General features: G+C 35.0%; 1 protein-coding gene across 2 annotated transcripts in view; it reads left to right on the top strand.

Moving 5' to 3' along the window:
- The first annotated feature begins 4,550 nt into the window (after positions 1–4,550).
- The window catches only part of LOC149076414 (runt-related transcription factor 1-like), a 43,222-nt gene continuing 19,973 nt past the window's right edge, over positions 4,551–27,799 (top strand). For both annotated transcript variants that reach the window (XM_089245542.1, XM_089245541.1), the window contains exons 1-2: positions 4,551–5,876; positions 25,400–25,513. In XM_089245542.1, coding sequence (XP_089101668.1) covers positions 5,516–5,876; positions 25,400–25,513 — 475 coding nt within the window. In that variant the 5' untranslated portion in view covers positions 4,551–5,515. The remainder of the gene's footprint in view (positions 5,877–25,399; positions 25,514–27,799) is intronic.

Genomic DNA, 27,799 nt, shown 5'->3' with positions numbered 1-27,799 from the left:
GCAACACTGCTGTCCGAAAAATTTCTCACAGGCAACAATGCCATCCGAAACATTCTGTGAAGATAGAAATGCTGTCCAAAACATTCAGTGAAGATAGAAATGCTGTCCGAAACATTCAGTGAAGATAGAAATGCTGTCCGAAACATTCTGTGAAGATAGAAATGCTGTCCGAAACATTCTGTGAAGATAGAAATGCTGTGCGAAACAATTTTTATTGGCAACAATGCTGTCTAAAACATTTTCTACGGCACAATGCTGTCCGAAACATTTGCACGCAGAAATGTTGTGCTAAACATTTTATGCATAGAGCAATACTGTTTGAAACATTTTCTGCATACAACAATGCTGTTTGAAACATTTTCTACATACAACAATGCTGTTTGAAACATTTTCTACATACAACAATGCTGTTTGAAACATTTTTTTACAGGCAGCAATAGGTAGCAATGCTATCTGAAACATTTCTTATAGACAACAATGCTGTCCAAAAATTTCTCACAGGCAAAAAGGAAATTTTTTCTTACAGGCAACAATAACGTCCGAAGCATTTTTACAACGACCATGTTCTCTGAAACATTCCTCAATAACAAAAATTCTATCGGAAACAAACTGTACAGGCAGAAAACATGTCGGAACATATTCCTTGCTGTCGGAAATATATTCCGTGGGTAACAATATTCTCCGAAATATTTCTTGAAATCAATACTACTCTCGAAAAAAAAAATTTCCAAGTAAACAGAGCTTAGTAACTTAATCAAAATATTCAATCAAATTCACTAGATAATTGTGAAGATAATTTTCCCGGGGAACGTTTGTCATGCCAGAAATATCGCAAAAAAACTCTTCCTCTCATAATTGGTAATAAAATTAATGAAAATTTGTAATAAATAAATAAAAATAATCGCTTTCTCAAAATAAATAAGTAAACTACTTTCAGTTGAATGAGCAGGACACAAAATTCTCTACAATTTTCAACCCCGTAGTTTCTTATAAATTTCGATATAAATTCAACTCTGGCGAGACGAATGAAATGACGGTACATTCATTTGAATAAGTGAAACCGATCATCTAAATATCACGTCATTTTCCGCTTAAAAATTTCATTCGTAGTCCCTTTCGGAAAAGTCTCCAATAAAACTGAATTCGAAAATTCAATTTTGCATATGTTTCGATGGAAATGAGAACCGAATTCTCGATTTTTATAAAATGTTTTGAGTTCCGTTAAATTTGATTGTATATATATGAGCAGAGTAATATTCAATTCGATATTATGCCGTCTTTTTCACTTGAAGCACTTCGTAAATATTCAAAAAATAATAACAACAAAATAAAATTGTATGTATGTATATATAAAAGTTGAGTCGCGCACGCGATATATCGAGCCATAACATGTGATCGTTGGCGCGATCGGGGGCAACAGCTCAGCGGCTGATGCGCTCTGGTCCGGCCGCAAGAGCCATTCCATCGTCCCTGTCCCGTCTGCGGGCGGGGCGTTAGCTTGGTGGCGCGTGCCTCAAGCCGGGAGGCGCCGCGTTCTTAAACCGCAACCGCCTACGGAAGAGCCACCGTCTCTACGAGTGGCGACGAATCCCTTTCCGTATGTTCAGCACTGAAATCGCCAAATCTCTTTTGAGATTAAAACTTGCGACCAATAGCGAGCGCTGTTTCTTCTCCTTTTACAGGAGAAAATCGAAAATTTCTTTGCTGTAAAACGGATTTGTACCTCTCTTTTCGGTTCACACGTCAGGATAAAACGTCGTTTCGATCGGCATAAAATAAATTATCTCTTCCATTGATACATTATTGTTGCAAACCAGAATATTATATCTTCAAAATATATATATTTTTCACCTCTCATTTAGTAATCGATCAGCTGTTATGATTATTAACAAAATACAATTGTAGTTGATAAGGTTTCCGAGGCTGTGTTGTGTTCGTCTTCAAAACAAAATTATATTTTCCAATTGCTAAAAGTCAAAGTAATTTTTTCCGCGAACATATTTATGAATTCAAAAAGTAGATAAACAAATATTTTGAATATACTTTATTCTTTTAATCCTCTATTTGTTCACCCCCATAAATATTAAAATTCACCCAAAAACGTATTAATTTTTTTTTACAAATATTGCTATAAGTGCGTGCTGTTAGCATAATTTTAATTAGAACAATACATCAACAGAGCAATTTGCTTGATTACAGAGGATTTTTTAATTAACTAAAATGTTTTTTAACCCTTTAATTGGCAAGCATTGAAATATACAGAGGCGAAAAATTTTAAGGGGTTATATATTACGCAAATGAGGTACCCTGAATGGTATTGCATGAAGAAAAAAAATTATTGCCAATATTTTAAAAAAATATGGGATTTTGCACTTCAAGGAACATACTGAATTCATATTATTTGCATAGATTTGAATAGTGCAAAAAATGGCATTTATTGTTTGCCAACTTACTTTTCTACCATTGTTGAAGAATATTTCATGGGATATTAATATTTCAAATAATACAGCAATTATGTCTTCTCCGCACATTGCATCCCTCCAAAACTCCAAAATGCAAGGTGACTTGTGAAGTATGAGATATGTGTACCTTTGGGGCATTCTGATGATAATTATATAAACTTCATGGAACTTCACAAGTAGAACTCGAATGTTTAGGAGTTGCTTAGAAGCACCGTTGCCGAAACGAGCTCAAAATGTACGTCTTCATTTGAAAAATACTGTAAAAAACCATGTTGCTTGAGAGCAACATTGCCAAATCAAGGGTTAAAGGTAAAATATACAGTTTGACTTGATTTTACTGTTATTTATAAACAGATAAATTCTTTCTTTGCAAAGTTTTCCTTAAATTATACTTTCCAATTTCCTTAATTTGGTGCGATTTGATACATCTCTGAACGCGTAAACTTTCATCAGCCCTCAAGAAGTCATACTGACAAGGAATTAATTCTTTCTACATAAAAAAGTATTGTACTTATATAGCCATATTTTGCACTAAAATGACACTGCAAAAATTTTCTTTCTAAAATAACAAAAAACTAAGAAAATAAATTTGTATAACGGGTCTTTTTCACCATGTATTTGCTAATTATAATTAAATATGCACAGGATTGTTGAGGGTAAGCTTAATTCCATGATTTCGGAAGGTTCTCTTTTTTTTTTTGCGAAAAATACACTTTTTCTTCCTCATGACCACACGTTGTCTGACAGCGCGTGTGTGCGTGAGAAAGAGGGAGAGAGAATTGTTTTGTAAATTAATTAAACTTTCTTATAATTTTTATTACTTTTTTATTACAACCTATTTATAATAAAAACTTGTTCCGAAAAATTCGTACCTTATGCTTTGGAAGCTTGTAAATAGGTACTTCTTTTAAAGATAAAATATTTGAATAATTTTCCCTTATTTTTAGAAATAATTTTTTTTATACTTTGTTTCTAAACCTTAAAATTCAATTTATCAATTTCCATATCAATTATCCTGGCAACTTCATCCAGAGTATAATGTTAAGAAAAGTAACAAAAAAAGTTTTATTCTATAAAACTTCACTGAAAATGAATTTCATAGTTGAATACATTGGGATTCTTTGCCCGATAAAAGCAATATTTTTGAATTCCATTTATTACTCTTTATACATGTCACAAAAAAATGCAAGAAAAAATATTTTTTTAATCAAAAAATGTATTTCTGTTCATTGTCATGAAAGAAGAAACTCCGGAACGAAAATCAAGATAAAATTTCCAAAAATTCAATTCTTGAAAAGCCATAAAAAACCGAATTTCTTTGTAAATTTTTTTTTAAATATTAAATGGTCTAAGACCTTTTAAATTTCCAAAAAAGTTCATCGCACAAAAATTTGCATGAAAATAAATTTAAAAAAAGAATTTAAACAATGCGTTGCAAGCAAATACCATTTGGAAACCATTACCTCAAAATCAATGTTAATCCTGAACGTAACCTAAAAAAACTGAAATTACTGCAATGAAACCCCTCTTAACGGACACCCCTCAGATGCTGTCACCCCTATTTTAGGACCGAATAATAATTTTCCGTTCTATAATAAAAGTATGCATTTCAAGCTCCTCATTAACGGTCACCCTTTTTTCACTGACAAATTTTTTTGTTCCATCGGTGTCCGCAAAAGGGAGTTGTTACTGTATTTTTTTTTTTTTTTTCAACATCGAAACATAAAAATGCGCGCAAGAGGCAAATGTACAGAGGAATCGAATTACCTGTTAAACGGCTTAACGTCTTGCTTCGATTTAAATTTTACTTTATTCCGAGGATACAAGGAGAAGCGTGAAGAGAGGAAGAAGATAGGAGGAGAAAGCGGAAAGAAGAAGAGCAAGAGAGAAGAGAAGAGAGATAGGCGCCAAACGAAACTTCTTAATAGAGACTTGAACGTTTTTTGGCGTTTGGAATGGCGACGTTTCTTTTAGGGTGGATAGGCGGCAACCCTGTGGGCCCCGCGACAAGCCTCAATTGGCTGTGCGGGAACGGGCGGGTACCGCGGATCGGAGAGCCGAACTGCACAGCCACAAGAGCCAGCGCCACGTGCACACGACAAAAGAAAGAAACATTCGGCGAAACGTTTTCCCTGCACTACACGCGCTTCCCACGTCGCATACATTCAACACTTTTTTTACGGTGTTTGTGTGTGTGAGAGAGCTACTACGTGCATGATATTAAATATTCTAGTCATTTTTTTCACCTTTCATCAAAATCTCTTTGTGTCGTCAGTTTTACTGCAAGAATCAATCAAAAAAAATTAATTACTTGCAATTGTGGATAATCCATCGAAAACTTTAAAAATCGTAAAACATAGAACCTCTAACACCGAATGTTCAGCTGTCAACTGCCGTCGAACTTGGACTTAAATTGGTTTGGATGGAGACTTAGATGCAAACGAATAGTTTCATGGAAAAGGTGAATATGATGCCTGAGAAATAATTGTTGACGTCAAAAAATCAGTTTTAAGTAGCTTTCGGAATAGACGTCCTATTCCAGAAAATTTTGGAAAGAACTAATTGGTGATCGGAAAGTGTTTTGAAAATCCAAGAACTGCTAATTATTTTGTAACTAGTTGGTATACTGTGAAAAATACTTCCATGAGGAATAATAACTTCATTAATCGTTGCTATTTTTTAATGGAAGTCATAAGAGATGGATTGAACGCTAAGGATACGATGAAATCCAAAATGGTACAGTGACAGATGCCAAAAGAGATTAGAAACCTACAGTTATAGTCACACTGAGCGAACCTGATGAATGTCACAATATATGCCTCAAATGGTGTTCTGAAGTGTACATGTGAATCGTAACATGTTTGATTCCAAAAACTTTCGATGATGAAGAATAATATTTTCACCATGAACTGTTTCTTCAGCTGATTGGAAAGCGAGGCGTACGTTTCCTGAAAATTCTGCCGGTGTCCGATCTTTGGTTGTGAATTATTGCTCATTCTGTGAGTGTGTAATTTTCCTCGGACACAGAGAGAGACGTCGCGCTATTATCCATCATGACGAACACTATGTTAGCAAATCAAGATTCCGCGCTGGGGAAGACCATCATGACCCCAGACTTTTTCGCCGTGGATCGCCATCTCGGTGATGCCCTCGGCGAACACCCCGGTGAACTCGTGAGGACGGGAAGCCCGAACTTTTTCTGCACGGCACTTCCGTCTCACTGGAGGTCCAATAAAACTTTGCCAATGGCTTTCAGGGTCGTTTCGCTGACGGACGTCATTGACGGGACGATTGTCACCATCATGGCCGGAAACGACGAGAACTATTGCGGTGAGCTGAGGAACTCTTCGGCCATCATGAAAAACCAGGTGGCCAAGTTCAATGACTTGAGGTTCGTGGGACGGAGCGGAAGAGGTGAGAATTGAATTTTTATTTTTTTTTTTTTTTTTTTTTTTGCATTTTAAAGCCTATTCATTAAGTTAATTGGTGGCAGAGGATGAGAACGAACGCTCATTAGTTTTCGTGCAGCAATTATAACTGTACATTTCGAGTAAGAGGTAATTTGGAAGTATTTTTTTTTTCAAATTTACAAAACTTATTAAATAAGCTGCTTCACTTATTCAGTAGTTATATTAAAAATATTGTGACTATGGCATTACGAAAATACACGTTCTTTTTTACAATAATATTCATTCATGGGCACAAAAACTCCTGCCTGCAGGTTAATCAGGACGTTTTAAAAAATTTTATCCGGTCCGTTAAGCACTTCTAAAAATATTAAATTCCTTTAAAAATGGGGCTGGGAATCGATTAAAATTTTTAACTGGCTAATCAAAATTTTTTTTTGATTAATCGACCGAATGATCGAATTTCGATCGAATATTTTTGTCGTAACTATATAATATTAATCGATGCTATTAAAGAGTATTTTTATTCATTTCATGCACCCATCCGCCAGATGTAAACAACTTTGGGAGTACGAGATTAAGAAATTAACTGTCCACTTGAAGCAATTTAAAATGCTCAACATATTTTGTCAAATTCTGGGGGTTTCCTCCCTTGGAACTTGGTTTTTTTTTAAATCGGTTATTTTAGATCACTGATTTCGAAACTACTTTTGATTATACTGTTGCTTGTTTTGCCATGCATAGAAACTCCCCTATATGTACCATTTAGTACATATGAGGAAAGGAGCTGATGCTACCAAGAAAATAAGAAAAACTACTGTTCATAGTGGAAATGAATTTGAAACTGAAGTCATCAGTTTTCAGGGAATGGAATTGCATCTCCCCATGTCAAGAAATGTGATCAAAATATTGATTCAAATATTTTTAAATATGGTCACTCACCCAAATTACTACATGTAGGTACATAATTTCAGACATCCAATTGCTTTCATTGAACAAATCAAGTTAGATTTCAAATTTTTAAGCAGATTTAATAGAATTTTGGTCAAATTGATCGAGTCGATTAAAACTCTCTCTCAACTAAAATTTTTAAGTGCGATTAAAAATGAATTGATTAATAGGACCAGCCCTATATTTAAAAGTAATATGGAACGTGAAGTTCAACGTGATATGTGTAATAATTAATGATAGTTGTGCATAAATATCTCCTGCAGCAATCAAAACAAGTATCATTTCTCTTGAGGGGTTTTTCATTCATAGGTGGCTCTCGAAGAAGTAATTAAGCTCTTATACTGCCCGCGAAATACATCCCTCAAGCAGTAAAAGCTGTGTACCCATCACTTACATGGGTATAATGTTTATACCATGAAAGACTTACATTTATACTTATAATATACTGCGAAACCTCGATATAACGATTCTCTACTGACCAAGAAACATATCATTGTAGAAAGATTATCGTTATATCTAGATGCAGCAGTTCAACATTTAGAGTATAGACATTTCCAAAGAAGATTGAAAAAATATCGTTGAAGATTCACATCGTTATATCGAGTATCGTCGTAGCGAGGTTTCACTGTACATCAGTTTCCCAAAGTGGGCGATGGAACACGTACCAAGAGGACGTCAATAGCCGTAAATTTAACATGGGATCCTATGGGTTATCTTACGGGGGGGGGGGGGGAATTCATAAGGGAGTGATGAAATAAATACATTTGGAAGACAGTCGATATAAGTAGGTATTGAGTTCATCGAAATTTGAGCAAACACATTCCCGAATTCCGATATTTTTGTTCGATATATCACAATGTCTTCGATTAGAGCCGGTATCGAGTCGGATCTGAAATTGCGGCACCAGCTACTTATCGGTATTTTTACAACATTATTTCCGCGATATCTATAACATAGTGCAAATAATGATTACTAGAACACCATTTGTTAAAGAATAGGCCTATGTGTGTGTGTGAAGCTCCGTTCTTTATTACCAAAAAACATACCTCCCATCAAATATTCTAGTTAGTAATCTGTAAATTAGAACACGACTTTTTTTCTCACATGTGAATTGAATGGATTAGGTTTCCTATGTAGAGAACACGACTTAGTCACGCACATATACTATACAGGGTGCATAGCAAACAGGGAATATGGGATATCGCTTGCCAAACTTTTATCCTAGAGACATACTTCCAATTAGAAGGTTTGAAATAACGTGTAGTATATACTTCTAAGAGCAATATTCACTGAGATATTCGAATTCAAAAAATGGATGAAATTGGAAACAGCATTAAATGTGGGTAAAACTGTATTTAAACCGCATTTAACGCTCTTTTTTTTCCCAAAGTTCCTCCTTTTATCGAATTCGAATATCTCAGTGGATATTGTACTTAGAAACATGGAATTTTTCAGTTGGCAACGAGAGAGGCACGGCAACAACTTTATAACTAGGTTTTGGGGCACACGGAGACTGTATAAAAAGTTAACTTTTATGTTTTATAACTATGCAACCCCTTGAAACATCACATATCTAAGTACTACACGTTATTTGAAAACTTCTTCTAATTGGAAGTATGCCTCTAGGACCAGCATTTCGGCAGTAAAATGCCATATGCCCTATTTGCTATGCACCCTGTATGTGGAACCTTCTTAGATGGGCGTTCATGATAAATGATGCATCATCCGATATTTATATTGTTGAAAACTTCTGATAATGCTTACACACTGATTTCTTTCACCCGAGTAACTAGAAATCTCTAATAAGAAATATTCAAGATTATATGGTCAATACTCGAATTTTTGGAATCAAATTTTTCTCTAAATTTATAAGCAGAATCAACAGTCAAAATTGCACATACAACGTGAAAAAATAACGAATTTTCCCTCCCTTAGCATTGTATAAAAATGTACGTCTGCAATACGACTCGTAAATATGTTATCCACAGCTGATAATTTTTCCCCCATTTTCTATAATTCCTTTCTAAAAAAACCACATACAACAATTTTCCTAACTTTGATATCTACAATTTCATCTTGTTTTTTTTCCCTGAAGAAGAGCAATTAATTAATCACTATACTAACATATTGGAATTTATAGTTTTGTCCGAATTATATCTGGCATGAAATTCGGGCAAAAGTAACATCAAAATTTGCTATCGTTTTAAAAGAACTATATATAATTTATGAAAAATGGCATTTATAACAAATTTATAAGTTGATACTGTATTATATCATATATTTTGCTTTTACAAAACATAATTAAAATGTTCGAAAAATTAGTTTAAAAACCCGAAAAAAATTCAATCATTCTACGAGTGATTCGATTTAATTTTGATTTCAATTTAATTTCAAAGATTTAGAATTTCTTTCAAAGTTCAGATAGAAATTTCTATGGAGTAAGAAATTTAAACGGCACAATTTCATGATCTTTTTCGATGAATCATACAATATAGAGCATCGGCGTACGAAAGGGGGCGGGGGAAGTGTTGGGGTTCTAACATACTCAAGCCGAGATTATAGTGTTAGTTTACAGGAAAAAACGTAACCCCCCCCCCCCGAGAAGAAAAAAATTGAGCCCCCCTCCTCCCACCTCCGAGAAAATTCTGCTTACGCCTATGATATAGATTCCCAATCTATTTTATCCCATCGCCCCCTTTTTCAGAAATTTTTTTCTCCCATCGTCCTTCCTCCCCCCCCCACAACGTAGTCTAACCCATAGAATTCTGTTATACTCGTAGCTTCTACCGCCCCCAGGAACATTCCATCGCCCCCCGGGGGCGTTAATGCCCACTTTGGGAATCACTGATATAGCGTTAAATTATGAATAAGCAAGTTCAAAATAGATCAATAACCACAAAAGAAATTGGATTTGAAAAAATTAACTTTTTCACTGTGAAAATAAAGTTACAAATGAAGAAAATAAATAATAACAATTATTATTGTATAATAATTCATTCCTATCAATTATAACTATTATAAGAATATATCATTTTACAATGAGGTTTTTGTTGTTTTTTAAACAGTATGCCTTCGAGAATTATAATTATTCTCATTATAAAATAAAGGTTTTATTTATTTTTTTCAAAACATCTTACCAGTAACTTGTCAAAGAAATTGTTGGATTTAGTTAAAAATCCCAAAATCCTAAAATCCCAGGATTTAAAAATCCCAAATCGGGATTTTTAAATCCTGACTTGCAGACCGGAATATTGGTGTAACTGCCAGGTGGCATAAATCCGTATGCAATTTGTAAATAAATGGATTTTTAATTTAAAATTTATTTCGTATACCTGTTACATGTAATAAAAATGAAACAATATCTCATGAATGAAAATCACTCGAATTTTTTAAGTAAATGAACTATAAATGAAATCGAAATAATGCAAATAATTCACGTAAAACGAATTTTTGAACCTGAGAGAGCCAAAGGAACGTATCTTCAATTTTAGCAATTTTTTACATTAAATTGTTTAATTTCATGTGTTTTATCAGTGCCGATGAAATCCAAATTTCGGTTAAGAAATCGGTTCAATGGGCGCAAATTTTAGTTTTTTGCTACAAGTATGAAACTATTTTAATTCCAGTTGAGCTTCATGATTATAAATGGTATGTTTTAGCTCTCTTGAGTGAAATTAGATTTTTGTCTTCCCCCCTTCCCCCCCCCCCCCCACGGCTCTCAGGTGTAGATCCCATGTTATGATATCATGGATTTAATATTAAATATATATAAATTAAGAAAATTAATCTAGTACTTCCTTCTTGCCGTACGGTATTTGAATTGCCTGTTAAGACTGGACCTAAATTTCTCTGGGCGATACACCTGGACATTGGTCAGGCTCAAGATCTCAATCCGGACAACAACAAAACAGTAACCAATTCCGTGGAAATTTGTGGTGACAAGAGGCAGATTCCGAATAATACGATTCCGAGTATTTCCGTTTTCGTGTTGATTCAAGGGGAGAAACATCAACTCGTTTTCTGTGGAAAAAGAAATGGAAGAAACCACAAATCATAACATTTATCAGGAAATGGGGCTGTTCTGTGGCGGTTATGGTTAATAGTTGCGGTAATAGATATCACTTCTTGAGCATTGCTTTTGATGATTTTCTTGGTTATTGCGGTTTTAGAAAACCAAAGAAGCAAAAAGAAAAATACCTTGACGTTGCTAATTATCAAACGCCCTTCCTCTTAAAATAACCACAGCTTCGTAGCTTTGAACTGATTTTGGAAATATTTTTCCAGGTTATATTTAGTTCCAAAAAACTTCAAACTTCGTGATTTCTCGCTTACATCTCTCTCAAACAAGCTGCTAAGCATTCTTGAATAAAAGGGTTTTTGAATTCTATGACTGAATTGGAAATTACAGCCTACTTTTTTTCAATGAGTTATTCAATAAATTTGTAAACTATGAGCTGTTTTCATGTAAGCACTTTGACATTTCACATAATATTGACTTCCAATGTGAACCAGTTATAACAATTCTTCACCTTAGGGTTATTAACGCACTTATCGTTGCATAATATATTTATTAGGTTTGCGGCATTGGTTCGTAACTAATTTTAACGACTCAAAATCAACAACTCGACCACCATCTATTTCTCACCATCTATTTTAAATTTGAAAATTATTTGAAATATTCCTCACTAATAAAATATTTCGTTTTAAAAGTTTGTGAAACCAGTCAGTGCCATCTTAACAATTAGGTCAAAAGGCCCTGAGTGCAGTCCAGGGATTAAACCAGAGTAGGAGAATAAAGGAAGCAAGTACCCCGTGTGGCAAAGTTGAGTATTTCTGTGTAATCTGTAATAATGTTATATCTTTTTGGATGATCTTCTCACCAGTGCGACTCTTATGTGTGCCTTCAACACTTTTGTTCGACCGATTCTGGAGCACGCAATGCCAGTGTGGAATCTTTGTTTGACTGGTGATATCTAACAAATTGAAAAAACCCAAAGGTGTTTCACGAAGTGCCTGCCTAGTATCCGGGACCCTTCGTATCCTGAAAGACATGGGGCAACAATTCTTTAGAATGGCGTAGACTCATCACCGACTTGAGACTTGTATGAAATTGTTGACTGGTATATGAAGTTGTCTATGGTCTAACCCAACCAGTGCTCCGCGGAGCCCTTAGGACTCCTCGTACACTCGAGAAAAATAAATAAAAAAACTAAAATTTCAAAAAATAATTATAAATATTTTTAAATAGTAAAAATAAATGAATAACTTTTTATGAATAATTAAAAAATTGGCCTACGGCGCTCCGCAATAGGATTTTTTTTATTGCAAAGGGCTCCGCGAGTCAAAAAGGTTGAGAACCGCTGGTGTAACCTATACATCGACTCTTTCATCGAACATAAAGGTCATGAACTCTCGCACCAGAAGTCACCAGCTGTGCATACTTATTCCATTTGGGAGTAGGAACCGATTACAGTATTTGTTTTTATGTGGAGGCTGGCAGAGTTTGGAGCAGACTTCCATCCAATGTTCTTTGTACACCGACATAAACGTTATTTTGCAAAAGACTATCAAGCTTTGACATTTCAAGTTTCTTGATGAGATTACCCATTTTAATTTAATGCTGTCCACCCCCCGTATGTACAGTATGCCATTATTTGCTCCTTTTCTTTTGATTGTTATCGTGCTTTTCCTTTTTTTCTTCCCCGCAATGTAAGTGCAAATCAGCCTTTTTTGTGGTATAAAAAAATAAAATAAAAACTTTGAATCCGTAGCTCTAGATAGCCCCCTAAAAAAGTATCTACGTCTCTGACCAATGAAATCATTAATAACCGCTGAATGTAACAGCACGACAATTGATTTTCAGCCGAATCGCAAGATGATTCAAACGACCCATCTTGAAAGAGCCCCCTTTCTTGCTTTCAAACCAGACATGACCTATGCTTTAGCCAATTTCAGCCATTGCCCCTGTGAAGGGGTGGGACCAACCGTGTCGGAGAAAACTTTATTAAACACAATCGTATTATGTACATAAAATATCATATATACAAAATATCATAGCACTTAAGAGCCCCAGTGACCCAAACTTTGATCGGGTCTCACACATAGGTAAAGATCTGTTGGTTTACAGTAACTGAGTTTTTTCTCTTCATCTTGTTCAACGAATCGAGTAACAACGTAACCAGAGCAATAAAAAAAGATGAGAAAACATCGATACCGATGTATTTTCAGTGTGCAGTACAACACCAACATACAAACCTCATTGTCAACTCAAGCTAATGGAATGAAAAATTTTCGTAAATTACAGTAAAAACGCTAAACAAATTAATTACTGCGAAGTGTTAATCCTACGAATTTATCTTGCAGAAATAACAGCCTGCGTTAATAACCATGGGTTGCAGAACTGTTGTATAAGTCAGTATTTCCCAAAGACGTTGATATCACCAAAGGCAGTAGTAGAAATAGTAGATATAATACAAGACACTATCAATTACTTATAAGTTGGGAAGTGAAGACAAAAAAAAACTCTGACGATGGGCTGGTGGAATAAAAAGTTTAAAAAAATCTGTTGTACCTGGTCAGCTAAACCCTCTAACTGACATTGACGAGGTATCTCGCCTTCTTAAAAGTCACTTATTTCAGCAATGACAAGCCCTGAAATTTTGTAAAGCAGAAAAGCATATTTCCCAATGGAAAACATTACCTCATTCCTTTACGCAGCACCTGCTGGAAATCGGGAGAAAACCTACTTAATCAAAACAGATATGGCATTTTACGGGGAGGGGTAGTGATTTCTAACAGTCAAAGAGTTAAAAAAGTCAATATTTTTCTTTTTTAAAATGGTAGGCACATTTATTCATTTAAAAATAATTCATATATAAATTTCTGAAGTCTCTTAAAGAATATCACGACCTCTGGAGTCAATTTTTCAAAAATGACAGAAATTTTCCAAATGCAAAAAAATTCTTATTCAATTTGCAATTTTTTTTTTCTATAATGGAATGGAAAAGGAAATGAAATAAAGTGTAAATTTATACGAGGAAAAACGCTTCTTGTTTACGAAAGAAACGTGTAATTTTCTCATATTACAGTTTTTGAGTTTGTCCTCAAGATTCACAAAAGACCACTTGCACCAAAAATTTGCGAAAATTTTTTGTAATATTTATGTGGCATGTGTTAGTAATATCAACCTCGAACTTAGAGAATCTGACTATTCGTTAGAATTTTATGTATGTTTAAAGTTTAAAAAAAGACGTAAGAGTTTCAAAAAAATCTGAGTTGAACATCTTTTCAAAAATACTTCTTATTGCTCAATTGCAAAATCGGAGATTCTTTTCATAAACATGTCAAATAAAATTCTGCAAAAATTTCAGAAATTTTGGTGAGATAATTTTTTCTCAATCTTATAAACTCAGAAATTGCAATCAGAAAATCGAGTTCAAAAAGTGTGTGCTTACTTCTTTTCTTGTATAAATTTACACTATATTTCCTTCCTTTTCGATTCTAGTTTGCGTCAAAATGGAATACTTTTAAGTCATTTTTGAAAAATTTACTTCAGGAGTCGTGACATTTTTTAAAACTGGTAATTATATATATAAAAACCCCATAAATTTCAAACATATAGCATTCAAATTTTGGAAAAGAAAATGCTTTTTATCAAAAGTTGTTGTTGTGTAAGCAATTGGAATCGGACATAAAAACCAAGTCTTTGATACGATATTTAATTTCTATAGCCATTTTTACACTTTGTTTTATCAAATTGAAGCAAATATGAGCAAACAGAAAAAAAATTCAGAAATCATATTCTCTGGTTATATTTACATAATTTTTGTATGATGCGTCCATACTTTGCTGAGTGATGACAATATCGTCCAACAGTCCAATGAGAGTAATTAATTTAAATCCTTTGACTTTTTTCGAACCCATACGGCATCTAAAATACATCAACATGAGTCTTTAACCCTCTATGGTCCTGTATATATTTGAATATAGATAACAAATACGTCATTTAAAAAAAAAAAATTCAGCATTTTAGAAATTGCATGTCATTTAATGTCATTTTAGTACACAAAAAATTACCATGGACAACAGAACCATGGATGAAATAATGCAGAAGGATCAGGATTGGATGAAGCACTTTTGGCAAAAACTGTAATTATGAAGAGCCACATAACATTATGCCTGAAAAGAAAAGTATTTAACCAGTATGTGCTACTAACAGGGCCATAACTAGGCAGGTGCAACAGGTGCACCCGCGCAGGGCCCACTTCGAACGGGGGTTCCATAGTGAGCCAAAATGGACCCATAAATGGGCCAGAAAGGGCCTAAATTCAAATTCTTGCACAGGACACAGGAATGGCCAGCTACGGCCCTAGCTACTTGAGTGACTTATGGAGCTGAAACATGGACACTCCCAATCAAGACGATACAAAAGCTATAGACTACACAATGGAGTATGGGAAGATGCATGTTATGCAACACAAAAAAAAAAGACAGAAAACTAATCACTTGGATAAGAAGCCACACAAAGGTGATGATATCATAGAAAGAATTAAGCGTTTAAAATGGAAATGTGGACTGAACATATTGCAAGAAGGCAGGACAATAGATGGACAACAAGTGGAAGCGGATTTTAGTCAGTTAAGGCCCTGGGCGCAAGAGGAAAATATTGCCCCCCCCCCCCTTTTAAATTAGAAAAAAGTGTAAAGTTTGGGTTTTTCGCAGCCCTTCAGAAGTCGGGGCCTCGAGCGCACGCCTCATTTTAGATAATTAAGAAAATCTCCTCTAACCAATTAAATTGCTCTGTTCATATATTTTGCCAGTTGAAATTATGCTAACATCATCAATTTACATCCATTTTTTTGTAAAAAAAATAATTTTTAATACGTTTATATGGGAGTGAGAGTTAAATGACCCTCTGTAAACCATAGAGGGTGAAGTATCTTCATAGATTCCTTTAACGACTTGGCACTTCTTTTTGCTTGTATATCTCTTGTACTTTTCCAAACTGAAATACCCAAAAGAGCTTTTCAACCAAACTTCAAAGTTATCCATTTTCCTCGCGGGAAATCCTCACCTCCCATCAACCGAATACTTGTTTCAATTGTTTCTCTCTTCTTCTTGCTTACCTCCATCACTTTCTAAACTTCACTTATCCATTGCCAACATTCCTTTGGTTTTCACGGTATGTTAAAAAAAAAGAAAAAAGAATCAAAACCGAAAACAAAGCTTTTAACATTAAACTCTCTGTTAATGGTGGCAGAAGAAACAAAAGAAACATTAAGAAACAGCAGAAGCCGATCCTCGAATGGTAAGAAGAGAGAAGGAAAACATAAGGAAAAAAAAATAAAATCTTGAAGGAAATTAGAAAACTCACTCACACATGTGAACGCGTGCACATACCAACCAACCAAACAAGAAAAATCCGAAGTGTTTCCAAGAGGAATTGGAATTGGGTAGAAATATACAGTGGTGAGGATGGCCCTAAAGAACGGTACTGTCTGTCCTCAGTATCAGTGGGCTGATCCCGCCGGAGTAGAGGGGAAAAAATGGGAAAATCCATGAGAAATAAAGGAAAAAAAATCCAGAAAAAAATATTTTTTCAGGATAGGGGATATTTTTTTTTCCTTTTTAGGGGTAAGGGAAATCTTTCACCCACACCCATGGACGGAGGAGAGTACAGCAATGACCTACCACCGTGCTCCCATCCTTCCGTCTCGTATGTACACACACACACACACACACACACACACACACTGTATATACTTCTTTCCAGCATAGAACCATCAGTACGGAATTGTCATTTATTTCCATTTCACGGTGGGTGGAAGCGAGGCATTGAAAAGCCAGTTAAAAATGGGAAAGCAGCGTAAAAGAGGTCTTTTTCACGCAGACTAGGGGGGAAAAAATAAGAAAAAAAAGGTAGAGCAGAAAAAAAATCATATAAAAAAAAAACACAAAGGAATGAAGAGAAGATGATTGGGAGAAGAAAAGGCATCTTTTTCCCCTAAAACAGTGAAAAAAAAATAAAACCGGGGTAAAAAGAGGTAAAAATCCTTGGAAAAGAGAAGATGGGACTTCCTAGAGAAAGACAGAGAGTGTGATCGCTGCTGGACTCCCTGTCGCCCTTCATACCGTGTATGAGCCCAAGTACGCATACATGCATGCCACCACAGTTGAACGAGTTGAGGGCGACAATATGGGATGGATAGATAGTATAAGGCGTGAAAAAGCAGCATGCAAAAGGCCGCTTTTTTTTTGGAAGGAAAGAGAGATGCTGATGCATGCAGTCGCTGGATAGGAAGTAAGAAATGCAAAAAAAGAAGAGAGAGAAAAAAAAATCTTAGGAATTTCTTATAAATTTCTTTTTCTTTTTACTCGGCGGGATCCATTGGACCGTGATACCAGCCGCACACACAGCTCTTCCATTCCGTATGCACGAACTCACCTCAAAAGACAAGGCAAATGCAAGGAGCTAACAGTCGGCCGCTGCTGCTATCGTCGGCTTCGGTCGTGAGAGAAATAAAAGAAAAAAATATATAAGTTTAAAATAAAACAGAAAAAAAATTTTTAATACTTTTTTTTTCCTTAAAGGAAAAAATATCGGTAGAAAGGAGATGGTGAGACACCAAACCCAAGCTAATGTGACAGTTTTGGAGCACCTATGCACGCCTGAGTTGTGTCTTGAACATTCCATCCGCCCTACGAAACCACGAATGCCCACCCATTTCTCCCTCACTTTTTCCCCCGCAAACGTTTTACTTTTTTTGAATTTTTTTTCGCTATTTTTCCTATATATATATGCCAGTCGATTTTCTTCTCTTACCCTTTTTTCCTATATATCTATACGTCAACCGATAGGCTACCGGAACCCATCTTTGTCTCTTTTTTTTTTTTTCGTTCTTTTATCTCTTTTTCTTCTTTCCCGGAGATCTTTACACTATTTTGCCGTTTCGAGATTTTTGGTTGAAGTTTTACGTAAAAGAATTTTTTTTTTTCTTTTGATGGATTACATTGTACAATATAGACCGAATTCACGTGATTTCTCAATTTTTAATACACCACTGTGTACATCAGGGAGTTCTTAACCTTTTTCTTCCCGACACAATATCAATAACAAGATTGTTTCTTCTTCGAAAATTAGTGAAATCAGTGACGCAATAAGTGCATTTATATTAGACTGTGAGTGGATTTGGATTCGTATGACTAATCTAATAGGACCCTGAGAATCAAGTTGGGATCGCGACCCATAGCTCAAGAAACCCTGTCTGTAAGTGGATTTGTACAACTCATCTCGGAAGCCTCTGCGAATCAAGTTTGGGTCGTAACCCATATCTAGAGAAAACCACCGTGCAGCCCTTCATCCGGGACAATGGCTAAAATTGACTATTATCGATAGCGCCTGGGTGGTGTACTGTATGAAATGAGCTCAAGAATTCCTGGCTATGAGGAGATTTTATTAAGCCCCAATCAAACTTCGGTCGGGACCCATAGCTCAAGTGCCCCTGGCTATTAGTGAATTTAAATAATCAAAATCGGAAGCATTACGACCCACAATTTAGATACAGTAATATTAAAATTTTTCACATCGAATTTTCGAACCAGAGGTTCCAGATGTTCATGAATGTAATTTTCCGTTTCATCAGAAAATTATGAGTAGCAAAAAACGATGTTTTTTTGGAAATTTTTCATCAACTAGAAGTGAGGATTATTGAATTGCAGAATTTTCATGCACTTTACGGGACGCCCAGGGCCATCTTAACACACGAGTCCAAACTGGGCACGGCACGGAGACCTCATTTGAATAGGGGCTTCTTCAATAAGACCTGGCATAATGATTGATGGCAACGTAACAAATATGCAAATTCAAAGGTGGTCTAAGCCCTCTTTCATTTTGCCCTTTTGCTATAATGCTGATGAGACGGCAATAGGGCAGGGCTGGACATGGCAGTAGGTCAGATCGCCATGGTGACTAAAAAATTGGAATTGGTGCCTTTTAGTTTTCATGTATATGATAACGTATTGACGTCGGAATAAAATTGTATCAGTCAATACATGCCTTTTTGAAAATACTATACAGTACAAGATGCATTATTTATTGAGAGGCTCATTGAACTGGAACTACTTCTCCCACCTATGAAATAAAAAACACAACTCTTATGGTTCTTCGATTGAAATTGATGACCGGGTTTTGATTGATATACAACATGGAAAAAAGCAATGCAGTTATGACATTGGTAAATATTTTTTGAGCAATAATATAAATTAAATTGTCAAGTTTGCTGCATAACTTTTACAGCTGATGTTTCTTTGTAGTAGAATAACATTAGTAACATTCGCAGTAAATAAACCTTCCTGGGCGGTGCCGTTGCATCTCGAGAACTCTGCCGCACTCAACAAGCGAGCCAATGTGGTGGCCCAACATTGCGCAATAACTAGAAATGAACGTGATTTCCGAGTGTTATTATAAGCACAACGAAACTCTTCTGAAATTTTGCGTCGATCAGGATAGTTATTATAATGGCATTTTCTATCGATAGTTTGATTCCTTTTACAAAAATTTTCAAAATATTTTCACACTTTAATCATCTTTTTTGAAGCGCCGGCCCCTCTAGAGTGACCCTGTGTACCTCTCTGATTTAAATCTCGGTCTTTTGGAAGGTATTTTCAGGTTTTCGGGTTGAAAATCGTGGTTCCTCAATGATGCTTTTTTCAATACACCGTATTTTAACTTGTATAGAGAACCCTCGTGTATGAGAAACTCCCTGATCTTAAAAGATCAGGCCCCTGCCTTAAACTTTGGAAAAAAAAGTTGAAAAGATATATCTATAATACTATTCATGTATAAAAAAAACCCTCCTATTTTTGAAACCCAATTTTTGGCAAAAAGGGTGTTCCTTACACTCGTTAAAATTTGGTAATTATTTCCCCTGGAAGTTACACAATTCAAGGTAATTCTTCCAAGGTTAACTCCCCTTAAAGTACCACAATACACCGGTTAGTAATTATTAATTAAACCTTAGGGTTTAATTGGTATCTTCAGGTTGAAAATTACGATCCTCTAATTGCTAATTTCATCAAAACTTTATTGCTCTTGAATACCTCGCGGTATCTTTGGACGATCTCGTGGCACACCATTCGATAGTAATTCCTACAGTAGGGCCTTTTCTGTGTTGAATTTCACATAAATTTTGCTTCTCTTTGGGGTTACCGTATTCCTCGAACTATTACTATCAACATGAAGCCGACTGACAAATCAAGAAATGAATTAAACGCATTCATTTCGTGCGTTCTGGTCCTGACCAGTACGAATACATTGACCTATTCGCCACAAGAGATCACTATCAGTATAGCTTAAGGGAAAGAATAAGAGAGAGTAATTCGGTAAGAGGGAAGAAAATTTCTGCAGCTCTCTAATGACCACTCGAATGATATACAGATGAGGCTCTATTGGTAGGTCACGAAAGTTTTATTAGACAAGTAGAATAATCAGAGTTATCTCGTAGATTATCTGATCGGTTTCTTCTGCCATTGTGCCGGCCGATAATCGTCGGCTTTTCTTATTCTTCTTCTCCTACAGAAACTGATCATGAATCATGTTTTTTTGTCAGATCGTAATCATTTGTGTACGTTTCGTTTTCCGTTGAGATTTCTCGTTGATAATTGCTTCTTGTTTGCTTTCTGTGTGCACTGTTTTTTCTTTCTTTTTTTTCCTGAAATTACTGTATAATCTTACATATTGCTGATGAATGGTGAGCTGGGTGCTGCTACAATGTTGATTACGATTAATTATATCTCCTTAGTTTTCCGCTTTCACCAGCTGCTGTACACAGATGTTAAATTATTTACTTATTTTATATTTACTGATTTATATCTAGAGATTCATCTGCATCGCTGATGTTTTGGAGTGTAATTGAACGAATGTTTGCACAGAAGTCAAATTTCACATATATTCTGCATTACTATCACGTATGCGAAAGACAAAATACTTTCTAGAAATGTATTATTTGACATTGTAACAATATTGAAATTTATCTCAGCGATGAAATTGATCTCGCAAATCCTATGGATGGTAAATTCCGGGGTTAAAAACAATAGTTATTATAGCAAAAAAGAGAAAGAGAGAAATTATAGCAGTTTTTTATCAAGTTATGGGCGATTCAAAAATACAGTAGCCAGTCATTAATCCGGCACATGTCAGATTAAGGTCATGCCGGATTACCAAACTCATCTGATCACTAGAAGGCAGTTGAAAAAAAAATACATTTAAATAGCATAAACTTAAATAAATAAAATATAATTGAACAAAATCTTCACTCAGTCTATTGAAGTCAAGTCTTACGTATATTCTGCACTACTATCACATACGCTAAAAACCAAACATAATTTTCTAAAAATGTTTTACTTGACATTCTAACGACATTGAATATTTTAGTGATAAAAAAAACTCTTCATTGATCTCGAACATTATATGAAACATTGATGGTGAATTCTATGGTTGAAAACAATAATCATTACAGTGCATGAGAGTTCAGGGAAGAGATTATTCATGTATTTATAGTAGTTTACTGAGAGTTATGGGTTATTTAGAAGTGCGGTAATCATGAACCCGGCACATAACAAATCCGGGGTATGCCGGATTGCCAAAATCCCCGAATTACTCGATGGCAGTTCAAAAAAAAAACATTTAAATGATGTATAGTTTCGATTTTGATTTTTGATTTTTATTCAAGCGTAAAAAGTACATATACAATTGAAGGAGTTATACCCAAGGAGCCAGGAAAGGCTCATACTGGATATTTAATACATACACAAATCGACTAACGTAAAGTATGAATGATACACAATAGAATAATTATAGGAAAGAGAAAAAAAAAAGGGGGGGTTAACAAAATATTTCATTAAACAATGACAGCCAGGGTGGTGATGCTTTGAGTAGTTAACATGGAGGAAAAAATTACGAGGTAAAAAAAGAAAAAGTGCTGAGGACGTGTAAGCTCTTGGTGGAAAGAAAAAAAAAAATATATATATACACAAATAAATTCAGAGGGAAAAAACCAAATAAATAAATAATATATATATATACATACCATAATTTAAAAAAAAGTTCAAAAGTTTTTTTCTATGTTAGTTTCAGATATGAGATATGATTTAATTAACTTCTTGTAGGTAGGCAGAGAGACATTTTTATTGAAATTTAAAGGAAATGAACTCTATAGAACCTTGGAATAATATATGTAAAGTGTTTTCTAGCTATTGTTTTGTGAATTAGTCGTAGAGTTGTTCATTTTATAGTAATTATTCACTGAATTACTTCGTGTTCATCAGTATAGATCCCCGGTGATCCCTTGATGAATTTTCTTCCTCGTAATCATGTAACATTTCATTGTAATTAATAAACTTTCAAAAATATATATATAAAAAAACTTCTCTGTGCGTATGCGCATAGAACACGCACAGAGCCCGATTTCTACATAGGCAAGAGAGAAAATTGCCCAGCACCCCATGATTTTGGGTCCCCTAAAATTTCACAACATGTATTTACATTGACTAACGATACAACTTTGATTCCAGTCACAGGGTCTTCGACTAGTTTCTGCTTTGCCTTGCTCCCCCCCCCCCCAAATCAAAGTCAGTCCATGGACACTCCCCAGCGTGGTCCAGCCCCTCGGGGTAAAAGGCTTACATCCCTCTTGGGACAGAGCGTGGACCATGTCTAGTCTTACAGTCCATGGACATGCAGTGACATGTTACCTTCTTTCACACATGAAGAAAGCCAGCCTGAAAACGCCGGACTGCTGGACTTCTGTCACAATACGGACTTTCCTGCCAATAAGCTGCGTGCTATCTGTGCGAAAAGTCCATAGCTCAAGGCCCGATCGTTTCCATATGGAGATACTCTATCATTAGTCTATTATAGATCATTACCTCCGACAAAATTAGTTGACGTTCTAAGACCATGGAACGTAATTTTTGACGGATGTAATTTGCTTGTGTGTATATATATATATGTTGGTGTCATATATTTTCTACAGCGTCTAAATAAAAATTTATTTTAATCAAAATTCAAATCATTTAAATATTCCTCTTACAGAAATTCAAATGGGAATAAACCAATTCAAGGATAAACGTGTAAAATTACATAATCAAGAATGAATAAAAAATTAAATATGAAGTACATTAAAAAAAAACCTCTTAAAAAAAGCCGAAAAAAATTCAGTCCAGAAGAAAAAATCAATTTTTTTTTTCACTTAAATGTTACTTTGATGCTCATTATTTCAGATTTTAAAAGTATGAAAAAAAAACAGCTTGTCTATCATTTTTTGAAATTCGCAACATTGAATCTAATCTGCGTTACGTTCAATTAATGTAGAGAAAATATGAAGATGTGTGTCTGATTTTTCTTTTTTTTTTTCATTCCATGGAAAATATGAACATTGAATCATCCTGCCTGAGAGTAAAACAATATTTAATCCGCAATATCAATGAAGTAAATAAATAAATAAAACTTTTTTTCATTTGACACAGGTTCGCCCAACATTCCTGGAAGATATCCATTCCGATACGCACAATATATCTTTATTCTTTTCTGTGAATATATTTTCTCACTCTTCTTCTTTTTATCAAAGCAGATAACATTTTTGGACTAAGTTGTGAATTACTTATTAGTCTAATTATGCTCAAATTATTAGAATAAAATTATTTTAATAGTCTAATTATGATCAAAAATATTTGTCTATTTAATCAGATATATTAGTCTATTTAATCAAATATATTAGTCTATTTAATCAAATATATTAGTCTATTTAATCAAATATATTAGTCTATTTAATCAAATATATTAGTCTATTTAATCAAATATATTAGTCTATTTAATCAAATATATTAGTCTATTTAATCAAATATATTAGTCTATTTAATCAAATATATTAGTCTAACTGTGATAAAATTATTATAGTCTATGATTGAATTAATTTTTATGATCAAATTATTATAATGTAATTACGATCGAATCAAATTATTATATTCTAATTACGATCAAAATATTAGTCTAATTATGATCAAAATATTAATCTAATTATGATCAAAATATTAGTCTAATTATGATAAAAATATTAGTCAAATATTAGTCTACAATAATCTGTAATCTATGACGCTATATCCAGAGACATCACCATGTTAAATATCGAAACAATCATATCGATAATCTTTATCATAATCGGCCGAAATAGGATTTTGTTGGCACACCCTGGATGATGATGATAGTTTTCCTGTATAAATTCACATTTTCAGAGCATTATGCACCATATTCATCTCCACAAATTATATCTATGAAATTTTATGGTGCATCCTTTTATAAAAATTATAATTCATATTTAGTTTAAATGCATTATGCATTTTTTTTACGCAAATTCGTTCGATCATTTTCTCTACAATTATTTACATTTTATTCACACTTTGATTTCTAGTTTTTTTTTTTAAGTGGAATCGGAGAAGTAAAAGTTAATTTCTTCTCATGTCTGATCCGACTTCAAAGCCATGTCTGTGTAAATTCAGTCCGGACACGCCGTGATTCTAACAGGAAACAAAGATAAGCTTAGATTTATCTATCCCATGTATTCTTTGAGGAGGCTACATTTCCCCTTTTTTTTTAGAAATAAACTTTTCAACCGTTTCTGGATCTTTGGGATGAGCTCTTTCGGATTATCCAACAGGGTTTATTCAAACGGTAATATTTTTGTTCGGAATTATAATGTATAGTGAGGCGTTTCTACCAAAGAGAACCTGTCCACTTTATTCATCAATTCGGTATTTTTATTTCAAAAGGGAAGTATAAAGTGGTTGTCTTGTTGGCGTTGAGGGATTTTTTTTTTTCAAAAAAACGGAACAGCACATTTTTTAGAAGCGCTTTCACAGTAGAACCTCTCTATAACGAACACCCGTCGGACCAAAAATTTTGTCCGCTAACGAGGAGTGTCCGTTAATGAATAGTAAAATGCATTAAGTCTCGTCTATGTAATTCAAAAAGTGCCATTGATGGAGGCGTCCGCTAATGGGAGTGTCTGTTATGGGAGGTTCCACTGTTGAATGATCGTGCTGTTTATAGTATTCACGAGAGAACAATATGGCTACTTTCCTGGGCTAGTCTGGAATCAACATGTAGTGTAGAAATTTCCAATTTCTCAGATTTAATCAGCTCCAATTTAAGGTAACATTTCCATTAATTTTCTTTCAAAACGAAACATTTCTAAAATTTGAATGTAATCTGATCATCCAACTCTCTTGAATGTTGATAAAGTAAGATAATATTTAAATATTCTTATACTACTCCCTTATGCTACCAGTTTTAGGCCATCTTCTACTTGTTATAAAGTAGTCTATTCTGGAGAAAACAGGTTTTATACTTATTTTATTTCTACTGTAAATTTAGCAAAAAGTGAAAATGTTCCCTTTTGAAAATAATTTCCTCATTAATAAAATTTATATTTTTCCTATAAAATTAACGTCCTATTTTATCTGTAAAATTCATTTCGCAAAGTTTTCAATGTACCCTAACGCAAATTTTATTGTCTTTTTTCTTAGGAAAGAGTTTTTCTCTGACCATAACAGTGAATTCATCTCCTCCACAAGTGGCAACGTATACCAAGGCCATAAAAATCACCGTTGACGGGCCAAGGGAACCGAGAAGTAAAAGCTGTAAGTTTAATACACTGTATATTATATTTGTGTGCTCTCTGTCTCACCTTCACTGAAATCAGGCGTCATTAATACAATATGCATATCGCTTCCTGTCACTAAGCTATACAAAAAAGAATGCACGAAATTTGCGCGTTTCTACTCTCTTGAATGCTAGAGTAAAAAACAAATGACTGAGATTGAATAAAATATTAAAGTTAATGAAGTTGTGAAACTGCCTCGACCGATAGATAGCATACGGATATCAAATGGCTGCGGCTAACGGACCGTTCGCACGTGAAAATTCGCGGTGTACGATGCGCAAAATGCGAAAATGCGTGCTGCGTTGAACCCACCACCACACTCTGGTCACACACAAAACTGTTGTCCAGACTCTCTCTCCTGAATATTTGATAACCCGATCAGAGTTCATTAAAGCTAGTAGTGATCTGATGATAACATATGTACGAGCGGCACACGGGTGCCGTACAGTATGCGCTACCTAATAAAATGCAATACGGCTTAAATTGCTTTCGTAAAACTTTGCGTGTGATTCTAGGTTTGTACAAGTACATTTATTGACTTTTTCTGCATGTGACGACGTCGAAAATGTTAGGGTACCAAAAGTAGGGAGTGTCCTCAAAACTGAACCGGAAAGATATTCGATATTAATATTATCACAGTGATGATATCGCATTTATTATAGGTTACGATAATGTGTTTGTTTTACACCTGATCGTATTTCAATTTGCTCGAATATTAACTTCACATATTGATTTATGGACTGTTGTCCCTTCATTCCTATGTATAATATAAAACACGTACATTAATTTACTTACATACTCTGCAAAATCCTACTATAATATAGTGTCTCCGGTGAAATCTAGTGTGAATAGCGTAATTAACTGTGCGAATAGTCCGTACATGTAAATTTCTCTTGTTCCGGAACAAAAATATCATCTTATAATCCGCAGTGATATATAATCTGCATTTGCAATGTTCTGGTCTGTTTACTTTATCACTGATAATGAAATCTTAGGATATGATTCATCATATTTTCCCGGAAAAAAAACCCCCGCCAGGGCTTTTACTTGAATCTACAGAAAGGGAGCCAGCTCAACCTTCTGGAGAAAGCGGGCCACTTCGTTGGTTTATGTATGTGAAAAAAAAAAAGTGTCACGAGCCACTTAATTGAGTTATCTGTAAATGTGTCACAGCTCACTAAAGTGATCTGGATCTGTGTCACCTCGGGCCACTTTAGTGCTATAGAGCTGCACCGCGTGTCGCTCAAGTGATTTGTAAATATGCTACGGGTCACTGAAGTGTTCTGTGTATATGCCACTGGTCATTTAGACATTTATATGAAATTTACTGTTCAATATCGCCTCAACACCCTGCGTGCATAACAAAATATATATGTAGCATAAAATCAATATAACAAAACACAAATTGATTAAAAATAAAGAAAACTGTTCAATATATATTCATCAATTGAAATAAACTGACTCAATCTTATTTAACATAAAAATTTAAAATTCGCATTTCCAAAAATTTTAAATATTTTTTCCAAAAATTTTAAACAATTTTTCCAAAAATTAAGTACACTGCTGGCCACCTAAATTGCAACACCAAGAAAGACAAGAGATATCGCAACAATATTTATTTTGTAGATAACATGTTGACCAAGCATCAAATGATTAAATTTATAGACTTCTGTGAAGTGTGGTTCCTGCCAAAATCAGTAGCCAGAGTAGCCGCCATTGTTGGAGATCACCGCTGCCACACGCCTCGGCATTGATTCAAAGAGACTTTGGATGTGTTCTTGGGGTACAGCAGACCAAGCAGCTTCCACGCGTTGCCAAAGTTGATCTGGTGTGGCAGCTGGGGATGTAATCTGGGTCAATCGTTGAGCAACCATGGACCACATGCTTTCTATCGGCGAAAGATCCGGAGAGCGAGCTGGCCAGGGAAGCAATTCAATCTGGTGATTGACGAAGAACCTTTGGACAATGCGTGCCACGTGTGGTCGCGCATTATCCTGTTGAAATATGGCTGTGGGCAAGCCCTGAAGGTAAGGAAGGACAACTGGCTCCAACACCTCGGAGATGTAGCGCTGGCTTTTTAAAGTACTGGCAATGCGTACTAGAGGAGTGCGAGAGTGATATCCAATACCTCCCCATACCATAATACCCGGTGCAGGGCCAGTGTGGCAGTGCATAACGCAGCTGTTCAGCCTCCTCTCTCCACGGTGTCTCCAGACTCGAATCCGACCATCGTGGTGTTGCAGACAGAAGCGTGACTCGTCAG

The sequence above is a fragment of the Pholcus phalangioides genome, unplaced genomic scaffold (genome assembly GCF_987345545.1).
Source record: "Pholcus phalangioides strain wild (caught in Gottingen) unplaced genomic scaffold, Ppha-v1.0 ptg000015l_1, whole genome shotgun sequence".
NCBI lineage: Eukaryota > Metazoa > Arthropoda > Arachnida > Araneae > Pholcidae > Pholcus > Pholcus phalangioides.
This window is presented reverse-complemented; position numbering and strand designations above follow the sequence as displayed.